This window comes from Amia ocellicauda, chromosome 15 (assembly GCF_036373705.1).
Source record: "Amia ocellicauda isolate fAmiCal2 chromosome 15, fAmiCal2.hap1, whole genome shotgun sequence".
Lineage (NCBI taxonomy): Eukaryota > Metazoa > Chordata > Actinopteri > Amiiformes > Amiidae > Amia > Amia ocellicauda.
Genome location: NC_089864.1, coordinates 23,048,930 through 23,063,188, shown reverse-complemented (window position 1 = coordinate 23,063,188; position 14,259 = coordinate 23,048,930). Strand labels below are relative to the sequence as shown.

Genomic DNA, 14,259 nt, shown 5'->3' with positions numbered 1-14,259 from the left:
CCGCCAAGCCTGGCTGTAGGCAGCAGGGGGATACTGGAGACCCTGGCAGTAACGGGTGAAGAGGTTGAGCAGGGGAGCCACAATGGGATAGTCACTATATTTCAGATGATGATGATCTATTTCATCTTTAAATGATACCTGTTTACATTGTACAGGAGAATCCTATGACATTGTCCTTATAATTATCCTAAGCAATGTAATGCGCTCAGTGACTCACAGTGCTGCTGTCGTCCCCATGCTTCTCCAGGGCCCTGCAGCTCACGCTGTCCGCCCAGGTCTCACAGGCCGGACAACATTTCTTAAGCTGGATGGTCTCCTGAATACTGTCCTCAACACAGCTGCTACTGCATCCTGGAATCACAGAGCATTTTCATTTACAAATCATCGTTATTGTTAGTGTCGTACATTACAATAAACAATACAATCTGATTGTGAAATGACAGGTTATTATACCTCTTAAGAATTGTAATATATGTATGGACACATTCATAACTAGAGAAACTTGCTTACCGGTGAAGGAAGGAGAATTTCTCTTACCTGGATTTCTGCCAGTGCAGCCAGAGAAGAGGTTAATGAAGGCCAGTAGGCCTGCTGCCCTGCGCTTCCTCTCCTTCTCTCCCATCATGACCGCATCTTCGCCAAAACCCAGCTGGGTGTTCTTTGCTGGCGGCGGCTTCTCATCCAGAGCTTTCTGGGTGTTTGATTTAAAGTGGGCACTGGTTTTCTGACCCATTGCAGAAGTTGATACATATAAATATAGGGCTCCAACTAGAGCTGGTGTTGCACTCTCTTGGTTTTCTTCTTACCTCACTGACCGTCAACAATTTGTGCAAATTATAAAACACAGATCAGGGTGTGCAGCTGTTTCACAGGGTGTCCCCCAGGGGTCAGTGTTTTGACCACTTCTTTTCATAATCTACCTCCTACCGCTGGGCAAGATTATGCGTCATCACAAAGTCAATTTTCACTGCTATGCTGATGATATGCAGCTTTACATCTCCACCAAACCCACCATTCCCCTCCCTCCCACTTCCCTTATTTACTGTCTCCAAGACATAAGGAGCTGGATGAGCACAAACCTCCTCAAATTTAACAGCAACAAGATGGAAGTCATGCTTATTGGCTCTAAATCTATTCTTTCTAAACAGCACAACCTTAGTATTAACATTGATGGGTTTTCAGTTTTCAGTCAACAGCCTTGGTGTCATCTTGGCTTCGTCCTTCATTGTCACACTCCAGCACTGAAACCCTTATCCATGCCTTGGTCACTTCCCGATTGGACTACTGCAATTCTCTCCTTGGTCCAGAACTCTGCTGCCAGAATACTCACCTGCACTAGATCATCTGGACATATCACACCAGTCCTTATCCAGTTACATTGGCTCCCTGTGCACTACCGTATCGTCTTTAAGTGGCTCCTCCTTACTTACAAAGCCCTTCAACCTGGCACCTACCTACCTGTTGGACCTCATCCCAGCCTATGCCCCTTCCCGCTCCCTCCGTTCCTCTTCTGCTGGTCTCCTTGCCACCCCCCAATTCCGTCTCGCCACCATGGGTGGCCGGGCCCTCAGCTGCTCGGCCCCGAGGCTCTGGAATGCACTCCCCTCACAAATAAAACAAGCAGACACTCTCATCTCTTGTAAAAACCTTTTAAAAACTCACCTTTTTAAGAAAGCCTACCTTCTATAGCCCTATGGCTACATTTGAGCTGTTGTTTCCTTTGTAACTGTCAGTCCCTATGTATTTCTCCATCGTCATCTATGTTTATTGTATTAATTTATATAGGTCAACTTTGTGTAAGATGTCCTTGAGTATCTAGAAAGGCGTCCCCCAAATGAAATGTATTATTATTATTATTATTATTATTATGTAGAGACGATTCACAATTTTAAGTCTTGATTATTATTGTTTTCTCTAAACAAAATAAACAATACTGACATATTCAAACATATGTAATTATTTTACTGATCGAAAAAAAGACTTGTGTTCTGTATCAATTTACATGTGCAATAACATTCGTGTAAGAATAGCAAAAGAACAGCACCACTTCCATAGCTGTCAGTATTGCGCATATTTTTGTTTTAAATACAATTGAAAACATGCCTCTAGTATGCTATCCCTAAAAAAAAAACATGTCTTCGTGATATGAAATGTCACCGCATCTGTGATTTCCTCCCGGGCCCCCTGGCCATCTGGGATGGCACTGGAAAATGCAGGGCTTTAGGAGGGACAGAGCTGTATCTCGCAGTGCCGCTCGGCTCCCATTGCGCGGCGAGTTTGCGTCGCAGCTCCCGCACCTGCGCTTGTTGTGCTGCCACTTTCACTTGCGACACTTTCTACACACTTTCCACACACAGTGGTTTGTTTGCTCGACGCAGGACTTGCAAAACCACTTCCATATCACTGAGGCGACATTACGGCATTTGTCTTCACAATCTCGTCGCGTTGATTGCTGTCATCTTCGTAGTGAGTCTGACTGACTGGCAATGGACCTTATTCACGGTTTTTATTTTGCGGCTATGTGCCTTTTTATCTGGCTTTTTCTACGAGTTACAAAGTATAAATTATTAACGTTTTGTATGCCCAGTGCTAATATTATTATAGTTTAACGGCGATGGCTCAAGAGTGTGCAGTGTGTGTTATTTACTGCATTATGTTTTGGTTTGGTCTGTAATCACTCGTGTGCTACATGCATGTTCTGTATATTCAGTTAAGGCATTCATTATCTATACGAAAAGCACACTGCAATATATTATTCTTGTAATAATAATGCCTTAAACATCAGTGTGCCTGACTGTTACAACAAGCCAGATTAACCCAGTCATGCATTTTTAAACTGCTTTTCTTTTCTTTGCTTTTCTTCTGTTTATTCTCTGCCCGCCCTGGAGCATGATTGGGAAATTGCTGATTTGCCCTTTGCAAACTTGGCAGAAATAAGAAAGTTGCGCACGTTATAACATCAACTCTCGATTGCGCGATTTCAGGCATTTTACACATCGTGCAAGAACATTAATTCGAATTAATCGCATTAATTCGACCGCCCAGCCCTAGTGTTGTGATTAAGTGTTTGTGCTGAAAGAAACACGAGATTAAACACGAATAAAATAATGAATATACAGATCACGACATTCCTAATTCTTGGCCGTTTTATTCTCATCCTTCTTGTATTGTGTTGCTCTGTGAGATACTACACGTTTTGCTGCCTTTTATACAGGGTTTTCGGGTTATTCGTGGGAATGAGCTCCGTGGTGTTACAATGAACAGGTTCCCCAGCAGCCCGTGTTGTAGACAGACTGCCGTGGCAGCGGAAGAAAATGCCCGATCCTCCATGAGTGCGTGACAATGCTGCCAATTAAGAGCCGAGGCAGCTGATTGGCTGGTGATGGGGCATTGCTGATTGCACAGCCTTTTCCATAACCACACTAAACACATATCAGTATATAAACCTGCTAGAGCTAGCAAGGCATTATTCACTCTCTGGCACCTTGCTGGTCATAATGTTGTGGTGTGATGGACGGAGAGTGTGGTTTTTGCTGGCTACATGGCTGTTCTGTGGTTTGTCAAATGCTCAGCTGGAGAGTGAGGATCCATTTGAAACTGAGGATGACTTGCATGGCAGGGTGAAGCGCTTCCATGAACCTGATGAGGATGTGTTCCTCTGGGATGAATACACTCCCCTGGATCTTCACAGGTCTAATGCAGGTGCTGATAAAATGGGTCATTTTCCTTCACATCCTGGTGTTGATGATGATGAAGAAGGTAACCTGGCTTGGCATGACTTGGAGCAAGACCATGAGGAAGCATGGAAGTCTCCACAAGACCCTGTAGAAGCTTCTAACTGGGATAAGGTGGTGAACAAAAATGTTGCCTCTAATGCCTTCTTCAATGAGGATCGTGACCGCTCTAATCCTATAAAAGTGGCTAACGTTCTTAATGCTGATGGCTACTGGGATGAAGACTCTGACCTTGATGTGAGTCAAGATGGTGCTTTGGAGGTGTCTGAATCTGAGGGTGTAGGCTCGGATTGGCTTGATCTGTCCACTTTACCAAGAGATGGTGTGGAGAGCCTTCCACTGATCGGGGACCCTGAGGCTGTCACGCCTGGTGTTGCAGTTTCTCGCAGTGGTAAGCACTCCAGTGAAGGCCCTTCCAGGTGATGCAAAGGATATGTAATGTGAAAAGGGGTTTCAATGGGGGAGGCATATTGCTTCAGTGTGCCCAAAATGGAGCCACATTCAACATGTGGCAAAGCTGATATCTGAAAAGAATGGCCTGGCTATGGGAATGCATGATGGTTTCATGCTACACAAGCCAGCCACTTTTGTAGTATTTGACCATGTATGGCTTTTGATGGCCTTTAACATGCATGGCTAAATGTTAGTCCATCTAATGGAACGGTTCAACCTGAAACCTTCCACGTACAGTATGTAAAACCCTTTATATTGCAACATGTGCACTACATGTCATGATTTGGGTATTCACAAGGTATAAAATGTATTGCACTTTTAATAGCTGTAGAGACTTGCTGAAAATCAAACCTATTCTACTGACTCCCCAGGTGTTTTCCATGCATTCCTTTTGTGAAGGAACATTGGGGAGCCAGGAATTGTGCATTGGCTGCCCAGTAATGCCCTTGCAACAACCACTCCATGGGTATAGCTTTAATTAGTGCCAACTCTCGCTTCAAAGCCTGAGTAAGTGTATGAAGGTGTCCCCTATATAGACTGTTCACTAAAACGTGGCATGTATGATGGTCTACATTCTATAGATGTATTTATAGGGCAGAGGTGCCTGGAATGACTGGCATCTTTATTTGGTCCACTTTAAAATGCCATGTTCTCTCCCTCAGATAATGAGATGAATGATGCCACCTTGGAGGAGGAGAAGGCTGGCTCTGACCTGCATTTAAATGATGAGGCTAATGAGCGAGGTAGGATTGGCCAGGTTTTTGGTCTCCTGAACTGCTTGGCCATCTACCACCTGTTTGAACCTCTTTCCTGGCTTTGCTGTGACTGTCACCCCTGCTCATGAGATGGGGAAGCCCTTGTCCTACAACAGGACCTAGTTTGTAGTGTGGGTCTAGAATATCAGGTGTGATGGACCTAGTACTTTGTGCAGATCTGCCCTTCTATAATGCATTGGTTTAATGCAAATGCCTTGAAGCCCATCTTGTTCAGTGCTGATGGAATGGTGATGGTACAGTACTATGGAAGGTGAACTGGTTAGTGGGACATGGGGATAAATGAATTGATAAACCACTTGATTGTATAGATGTAATTCACAAATGCATTAAGGGGGAAATCTGGAATTGTAACTTGTATGGAGAACCTTCAATAAAGGCAATTGAACAATCCCCTTTCAATGTATTTGTAGAACTAGCCTCTTCAGATGCCTGAGTAGAGATTAGGCTTTATGAAATTTGAGCAGTTAATGAAGGTATGAGCCTCTGGTTTCTTGCCACCAGGATCAGCTGTTGACAATGTTAGCTGGTATCCACAATATGCACTAAAAGTGCAGTGCTGCTTCTATATGTAAACTGGAACTGTACATTTATACGTTGCTTTTGGAGCATCTTCTTAACCGTGCCTAAGCTTCGCACTTGCACAAGGGCTAAGTTGACCCACATGGTTTGAGACTAATGGACAAAGTACTGAACTCCATGTCTCTCTCAGGTGATGAGGCCAATGCTGGTGTCCTCCCAGATGATGCTGATGGTTCAGACTCTGAGCCTGAGGGAGAGGACGTGTCCCAAGTTCCAGAGCCACGTGTCGCTTGTGGGAACGGCAGCATGTTGATCCAGTTCTCCTTGCAGCGTTACACTCGGATCTTCCTGCGGAAAGGTGATGGTTGACATTCAGTGACTGAGATCAAATGTAATGTTAAAAACGTGTTCTATATGCTATAATTGGATTAAGGTGCTTTCATGGTTTCATTTTGGCCAATGTTGGCTTGCTCAAACGTAACTGGTGACCTTTATTTTCAGGTTTAATGTTCATCGGCTAATGGTAGCTGTTACCACCAGACTAGATTCCAATGAGACTTCAGAACCCCACCTAGGCTTTCTATCCTCTGATCGGTTTCATTTACAGTGTAGTCTCCAAATACTTGGACATGGACAAATGTTTTGGCCTTTTGCCTCTGTACTCGAGATCTTGATTTGAAATGATACAATGACTATAGGCAGGGTTAAAGTGCAGGCTGTCGGCTTTAATTGATGGTCCTCCTAAAAAGAATTGGTGCATTGAGAAGTCCTTCAGTCTTTTTTGCCACTGGACACTGAGGGCTTGGTAGGAGGAGAGTGAGATTGGTGCACAATCATGAATTCGTAGCCCCTTTGTCCCTAAGGCATCAGGAGGACATGCACAAGCTTTCTTAAATCCCTCTGTTACAGTAATTGCTGGTGTTCTTCTGGTTCTGAAGCAATTCAAAAGGCTATTTAGCACAATGGCCTTGGTGCCCTGGCAAATTGGGCATGCCCTTAAGGCCAAGTGGCCTTGCCCCTGAAATTCTAAGCCTGGTGTTCCTTGGTGTGGGGGTACTAAGAGGGTACTTGAGGCATTGAAGCCACTGCCTGTCTTGGTATAATTCTGTTTTGTACCCCATTGCAGCTGGAAGGAGACTACTCCCAGTTCTGAAGCTCCCCAGGTCCTGTAAGCACACGGTGAGGCGAAGCAACAGCTCCCTGGTGCTGATTGCATCCTTCAAGGGCTGCTATATATTTAACTTGGTAAGTGAGGGTCCCACTCCTTTCTGAAGGCTGGAAAGGGGGAGCAGATCCCCAAGTTCAGGCCTGGAGCCACAGGGTGGGGAAGGGGGCAATGCCCCCTCTGTTGGGATATTGGGCCCCCTTTTTCTTTGCTCTGGTTCTGAATAGTCAATGCCCCCTGCCGAGTTCATCCTGCTGCTGGGACTGCCCAGGTTAACCGATGATATGGTATCCAATGTACATGAGTAATGACTTGAAAGCAATGCCTCTTGAAGTTGGGTTGAAGTCCCTGGTCACCCTTTAGGTCTGGCTATGAGAACATGAAGATGCCATTTGACCCAGTACTGATCCTGTGAGCTTCTAATCCCTATTTCTTTGAACAGAGGAAGGACCATGAACTCCATGAAGCACTGACCCTCCAGTACTATGACCTGGTCTTGAAGAAGCCATTTGTGGCCACAGTGTCTTGCCCAGTGACCACCACTCCAATGCCTGAACCTCCCAAAGGCCTGTCCATCTCCTGCAGTGAAGTGTGCATGACTGTGCAGCTACCTGCTGGTCCCCTGTCAGCTGTGAAAATCCTGGGTGAGAGCTGGGTTTGTAGTTCAGGAGTGGGAGGATTGCCAACCCCATCTCTCTGTATGCATGCAGCTTTCCATGAGTCCATCTACTGGAGCTTGAGCTGAAGGGTGGCTGACCCTGACCTAAATGGTGAAGGCTTTCTAGACGTGGTCAAATACTGTATTCCAAATGGTCATTTCAGTGCTATAACTTTGAAATCCACAGGCTGAGCAGGTGTTCTACATTCCTCCCGTCTCTGTAGACTCCTCCAAAACCTTGGTCCCTGTGCTCCAGACCCCCACGTTGTGTGGCTATGCCTTGGTGAAGAAGGATGGCAAGAACATCCTGACCATCCCGTACACTGCCTGTGATGTAAAGCTTGTGGTAAGCACTGCGTTCCATGTTCAACTTGGCACTTGACCTGCCTTGGGTCTTCTGTAATGCTTGACTAACCGCAAGAGTAAGTTGGTTTCTGTCAGGTTTAGGGTGTGACGTCCGTGGCGTGTGATCTGCAAGTGTCTTGGCTTCTAGGAATCCATTGTTCAAATGTTGACCCTTTTAATACCATGAATGCTCAATGGATTTTAAAGTCTGGCTCCTGGTTATCCCCACATCCTCTGCTTTAATGTAGCTCCTTCTGCTCACAGGAGAAGAGGTACATTATCCAGGTGGCTTATGTGACTAGTGGGGGAGAGGGAGCAGAGATCCAGGTATCCTGCCCCTATAAACCACTTGTGCCAAAGCAAGGTGAGTCCTTCTCTTCCCACTGATCCAAAAGGATGATTTAATGCAAGGATCTTGGGTGGGGCCCTTATTCCTCTAAGCAGTGCTTCCTTCAGAAATGGCTGCTTAATTGGTTGCTCTTTGTACCCTGCAGGATGCCAGATCCCCAAGAGACAGCAGGTATCGTGTGGTCCCAAGAGAATGGGCTCCAAAGCCTGCCTTGCCAAGGGTTGCTGTGTAGACTCGGACACTGGCCACTGCTACTATCCTCTGGAAGGTATGTCTGTCGTGTCCGTCTAGCAGGAAGGCCATGCTTTTAAAGGAATGGTTGGCTATTGGCAGAACTCCTGTGGTTAATGACCATGGTGAGAGAAGCTTCACTGCTAGATGCTGTCAACATGAGGGCTTTCTCACAATTTCACATCTTCGTCTTATCCAGCCAAGTCACAATGCATCCGATCCACCAAAATTGGTCTGTATAGACGGATTGCAACAGCGTCATGGTGTACGTTCTACATGCAACTGAGGGTAGGAATGATTTCCACAATATTGACTAGTGGTTGATATGGCCCTTGATCTGAAGTGCATGGGCTAAATGCAATGGTGCAAAATGTAAATGCAGAAATGCATCTATACTGGCATGTCCTGATTATACAAAACCATGTAAATGGAAAGGTGTGGTTTTGTAGAGGCTAGATGCACACAAACCATACTTCTGTCCAATGAATGGCCTTGGCAGGTCTACAGTTAAATTGCCATCAAGGCTGACTTTTTGTTGGAAGGTAAGGGCCAGGTTATACTGGGACTTCATTTCCGTGCTGCTGGCAGGCTACTTTGACCCAGTCCATTTGATGGTGTTGGAATGCCTGCAATTCAGTAGCTGGGCTTTTTAAATGCATGGTTTCCCTGCACTTCCCCCTCTCCCAGAATGCACTGCTGACGGGCACTTTGTCTTTGTGGTCCATCGCACCTTCTCTGTGAACCCTGCCTCCTTGGTGGTTGCTGGCAACAAGTCCTGCACCCCGGTCATCTGCACCGCAGACTTTGCAGTCTTCAAGTTCCCTGTGACTGGCTGTGGAACCCATGCATTTGTGAGTAATGCTGCTGGGGTGTTCTGTGGCGTGTGGCTTGGAGTATTCCACTTTAACCTGAGCAACTTGGTTGACTTTTCAGTGTAACATCTGGACTGTATGAGGCAGCTGAAACTAGTCCGATGGTTCATGTAACTAATGCTAAAGTAAAATGCCAGATGCCTTTTTAGGCAAGTGAAATGGCAGGGGCTGGTTCACCATGTCCTCTGCTGCAAGGAGCTATCCAGTAAAATGCCTATTGCCAGGCAGGATCCACTGGTGTTGCTGGCAATAACCCCTTGTGTTCCTAGGTGGTGGGGGAGACCACTATCTACCTGGCTGAAGTAATGGCCCTGGCCAGACGCAATAGCCTGAACTATGGAGTCATCACTAGGGACAGTCCCTTCAGGTAAGCAGTAAGAATATTGGGCTTCCAAGCGGCCTCTTCCTTGTGGACCAGCAGGTTTGCTCTACATGCCATGAATCCAAATCCTAATGTCCCTGTAGTAATGGAAGCAGAGCTCCATGTTGAGCTCTGCAGTAGCCTTCCTGCTCAAAGGTCCTCTTGCAGAGCTGCCCTCTTCTGTATGCAGGCTGCTGGTGGAGTGTCGCTATGCAGAGGGGAACTTGGCCAGCACTGGATACCTGGTGAAAAACCCTTACCTGCCCAATGCAATTCTGTCCCATGGGGTGTTTGGGGTGCAGCTCAGGATTGCCACAGGTGAGCATGGGCCTTTAACCCTCGTCGGCAAGGATCCCAAGTTGGGTGGTGTGCTTGCCAGGTGCTGCTTGGTTGTGCTTTGTTCCTCCTTGTCTTCTGCTTCAAGCATCTGTCTTCCCCAGATGACACCTACAGCCGGTTTTACCCTCAGTACCACCGGCCCCTGCGGCTCTTGCTGGGCAGGCCAGTCTTCTTGGAGGTGCAGCTGCTGAATGCCCCTGACCCCAGCCTGGTGCTGCTGGTGCACTACTGTGTTGCCTACCCCCGCTCTGCCCAGGCTGTCTGGGTGTTGGTCTATGAGGGGTGAGTGCTAGACCTGAGGATGTGCTTAAATGCTATAACCAGGACACGCAGCATGCATGACTGCCAACTATCCACAGAACAGATGCTGTGGCAATGCTTCAATGGTCTTTACTGGCCTTCTGAGATGCATTTTTCTTGGTCACTATTAAATGATGGCATCTTTGTCCCCAGCTGCCCCAACCCTCTGGACTACGGTCACACCTCCACCCTGCACATCAACCATAAGCAGCCTCTGCCCAAGCACCACCGTCGCTTTGAGATCCGCACCTTCCAGTTCATGGATCAAGTGACTCACCGCTACCTCCGTGAGGAGGTGAGGGGCCACGTGTGCTCTGGCTTGCTGCCTGCACAGTCGTCCTGCGTTAAACCATTGGTGTTCTCTTGCATCATAAATGGAAGGCTGCTGGTCAGAGAAACCAAATTGAGCAGGTCCTAAAGGTCCTCAGTACTGGAGTTCTCTGCTCCCTTTGAGCAGTCACTGCACGCAAGCCTGAATAGTCCTTGGCTGTCAAGGATCTGACTTTGCTTCATTGATATTCCCAGGCTTGGGTAATTTGAGAGTGAAGCTAATTGGCTTGGGGTTCTGCAGACCCATGATTGCCACTCCAGTTGTCTGCAGTAGATGAGAAGACGCTTGAGTACATTTGTCTTGACGGACTGTGGCTTCTATTGCAGAATGTATTTAGGGAATGGTGGCAATAAGGCCTGGATGAGTGAGTGTCCAAACTGACTGAATGCCTAACGAGATTTATGCCCCTCTGTAGATCTACTTCATGTGCTCCACGGAAGTCTGCTCCCCATCAGCCAAGCAGTGTGTGGAAGGATGCTTTGATGGGCGCAGTAAGTGATGGACCTGTGCAAAGGACTGCACTTCCCTTCATTGTAGTGAACACTGTGGTTAAAGGCATAGCTTCTTGGTGTGTTGATGCCATTTTGCTTCTGGAGTCCGTCCGAGATGCACTTCAATAGGGCAACCGGTGTGCTTCCCAACTCCACTGGGACTTGATGATCCCAGCTTGGTGTTGGGGAAGATCCTTTTTTAATGTGAGAATATTGCCAGCTGAGGTGGGCACAATTCCTGCTGAGGGATTCTGCCCAAGATGTTGTCCCTCCTGTATTCCAGAGCTCCCAGTGGTTGAGGACCCCAATGCTGACGAGCGCTGTGCCAGGAAGCCTTGCCCAGGAATGGCCAAGAGATCTGCAGGCCTGCTGGCCCAGTGACTGGGTAAGCATGTACTACTGTGCACTGGAACAGTCCTGCTAAAGCAGGGAGGACCAGATGCAATGCTGATTGGCAGGCTCTTCTGGTTTGCGTTGGCATCTTCCCCCTTCTCTGCACAGGAGGTTTCAATCCTGTTGCCAGATGGCTCTGCCTTTGAGGGCAGGTGGTAAACTTGATGGTCCCCCTACATCTTGCTTGGATTTCTGACAACCAGCCAGCCACAAAGCATCTGTTCTTCTCCCTCAGGGCTGCAGTGGAACCTATTGCTCCTGGTCTTTGCAAGATCTCCAGCTGCCTGAGGTGATGGCTGTTAAGCATTGATTGAATAAATGGTTGATCTGACCTTGTCTGTGAGTCTGAATGTGTGTGTGCTTGTGCATCAAATAGACCTGGGATGTGCAATGCCTGTGCTGGAAAGCAAAAACCTTTCTGGGTGGATAGGATCATTCTAGAGTTGGCCTTCTAAAGTGGGGATATTTAACCATCCGAGGTTTGAGCAATGATGCTCAAGTCTACTTTGCTTGAGGGCCAAATGTTACAGCAAGCATGCATTATGCATGACCAAAGAATATTGAAAAGGTGTCGCATTCCCAATGGGAGACTCCAGAAAGCCTACAGTGCTGGTATAGCCAAGTATCAGCGCTTGCTTGCTAGGGTGCTGAACATGCTCTGTAAAGTGAGATGCTCTTGCCTGGAGGGATACTGGGCCTTCTCTAGTGAAGAGTGGCCTGGTCACCTGAGACTTTGGGTGTCTCCATATGAACTAGGATCAACTGCTGTAGCTAACCACCTTCACCACTTAATATGCTTTGGCAGTACTTTCTGCCTGATGCAATATGTGGTCATCTAAGCAGGTTTAGGGGATGGCCAGGGAGGAAGTGTTTTTGGAATGCTTTCATCCAGATTTAACCTCCTCCTTCTTGGTGTGCCTGCAATAATGTGATTTGACCAGTGTGGTGCTGTAGCACTAGACTGTAATGCAGCCCTGCCATATGCAATCCAATAGAAGAAAACGGTGCTAAAATGTCAGCGTGCAAACCGAGCAGAACAAGTCGCGTGTGGGAAAGTTGCACTGAAGTTCAAACTGAAAATGCTGTCATCTATAAGGCATGCAGGGCGGAACTTGCTTTCCATGGGAGCACAACCTGCATGCAGCAACATCCCAGCACCAGAGGAGATGGAAACGGTGAGAGAGGAGTGTGCTCCAGCTCCTGTTGTCTTACAAATGAAGCTTTTAATGCTGCTGCCTAATTTAATACAGATTTGTTTACATTCCTACATTTTTTTTGTCTGTAATGCAACTGACTTATTTCTATTTATTTGTATTTTTTATTTATTTTTAAGGCATCAAAATTATTGAAACAATGCTTAGAGAGCATATGTGATTTGAGAGAAAAAGAGATTGGCCAGTTCAGTTGGCTCAAAGTGCAATAAAAAGATTATTTTCAAAAGCTGAAGTGATTTCCTTGTTTTATTTATTAGAATAAGTATAACTCAATGTTTTAACAAAATGCAAAAGCTGAATAATCGTTAAAATCCTACTGATTAATCAGTGAAAAATAAAATGGATTAGTCGACTAATCGTTCTAATAATCGTTAGATTAGTCGATTATCAAAATAATCGTTTGTTGCAGCCCTAATGACAAGTAGTCTGAAAAGATGTCTTGAGTAATTGCTGGATGGAAGTCCGGGACTCTGCCATTTTGACTTCAGTGGGAAGGTCGTTCCGGGGATGAAAAGGAGCAGCCTTGGAGTCTTCTGGCACTGGGAAACCGCAGCGGTCTGGAGGGGATGTATAGAGAGATGAGGGTCTGCAGCTAACTTGGTGCAGTCTGGTCGAGACGGCAGTAGGTGAGGGTCAGTGTCTTGAACCGATCTGTATCTGCTGAGACATCTAGTTTCGTATGATCTGCAGGTTTGCTAACTATCCAGAGTCCAGATCATTAATCTAGATTAGAAAAAGTACAGGCCCTAATACTGATCCCTGTGGAACTCCACTAACAACCTCACTCCAGTTAGAAGCAACTCCTCTAATCAACACTCGGTTTCCTATACATCAACCAGTTCATAATCCATCTACTTACATTACCCTGAATCCCTACAGCTTCCAATTTTAGGAGCAGTGTTTCTGAAAATCTAAGTAAATCTTCTCCGGTCATGTGATCTGCAGTTGCATGTTCAAAGAACTCTAATAGGTTAGTAAGACCCGAGGGGTGTACTACGAAGGGAGTTTAACCTACTCAGATTGAACTCGGGGTCATCAAGGAAAGTCAGGGTTGACAAAATGTTTGCCTAAACTGGTGTTAAGCGGTACTACGACGGTGGTTAAGATGTTAGATAGTTGACTCGGTGTTACCTTAACTGGAGTTTGTGCGCGTTAATGTAAAAGGGGCGTGTTTGGGCAGCGCAGGCTCAGTTTGTGCGCAGTGTCTGTGCACCGGACTGTTCCCGGAATAATGCAGCTGGTAATGTCAGGATATGAGGGTTTTTAGAAAGGTTAGCGGCTAAATTGGCGCTGTTGTCAGCGCATTGCCGACAGAGTCAATTCGTAAGAACAGTATTCTTGTCATAGGTTCTATATTTTGTCTTACGGATTGTTTTATTTGTAATATGATTGAGATGTAAGGACACGTAAAATAGTCTATCTAAATATGTGAAAATAATTAGGATACTTCAATTATAGCCTACACATGGGCTACATGTCTGAAATTGACCTGTTACTTACTATTAATAAATTAAGATCTACTCCCTAAAGCACCTAGACTGTAGGGCTGCCTGTATGAATTTAATGCTATTGTGTTCAGAATCACTTCATTCTAACAATGATTTCAGCTGCAACCCCAGTGGAAAGCGCAACATTCAGGTGGTGTATATTAATAATGCTTATCATTAATACACAGTACAGATGTTATGTGTATCCTGGAGGATTTCGGGAATCCACTCTTGGTCGTGG

General features: G+C 46.1%; 1 protein-coding gene across 2 annotated transcripts; it reads left to right on the top strand.

Annotated features, from left to right (window-relative positions):
- The first annotated feature begins 3,463 nt into the window (after nt 1-3,463).
- On the top strand, nt 3,464-11,648 carry LOC136771813 (uncharacterized). 2 transcript variants are annotated; one of them, XM_066724339.1, is made up of 16 exons: nt 3,464-4,125; nt 4,850-4,930; nt 5,673-5,840; nt 6,609-6,727; nt 7,090-7,291; nt 7,530-7,651; nt 7,915-8,014; nt 8,145-8,267; nt 8,918-9,081; nt 9,372-9,469; nt 9,654-9,781; nt 9,904-10,084; nt 10,256-10,397; nt 10,849-10,924; nt 11,208-11,309; nt 11,553-11,648. In XM_066724339.1, exons 1-15 carry the CDS (start codon nt 3,498-3,500, stop codon nt 11,303-11,305), a joined length of 2,430 nt encoding a protein of 809 aa, XP_066580436.1. In that variant the 5' UTR covers nt 3,464-3,497; the 3' UTR covers nt 11,306-11,309; nt 11,553-11,648. The 2 variants fall into 2 exon arrangements, with proteins under 2 accessions (XP_066580436.1, XP_066580437.1); XM_066724340.1 differs by having other exon boundaries at nt 11,426-11,648.
- Nucleotides 11,649-14,259: the final 2,611 nt, after the last annotated feature.

Bases quoted from the DNA above. Each gene is read 5' to 3' on its own strand.
- LOC136771813 (XM_066724339.1), top strand. From the start codon at position 3,498: ATGTTGTGGTGTGATGGACGGAGAGTGTGGTTTTTGCTGGCTACATGG. The intron at 9,782-9,903 runs GTGAGCATGGGC...TGTCTTCCCCAG, and splicing joins GCAGCTCAGGATTGCCACAG to ATGACACCTACAGCCGGTTT. The intron at 10,398-10,848 runs GTGAGGGGCCAC...GCCCCTCTGTAG, and splicing joins ACCGCTACCTCCGTGAGGAG to ATCTACTTCATGTGCTCCAC.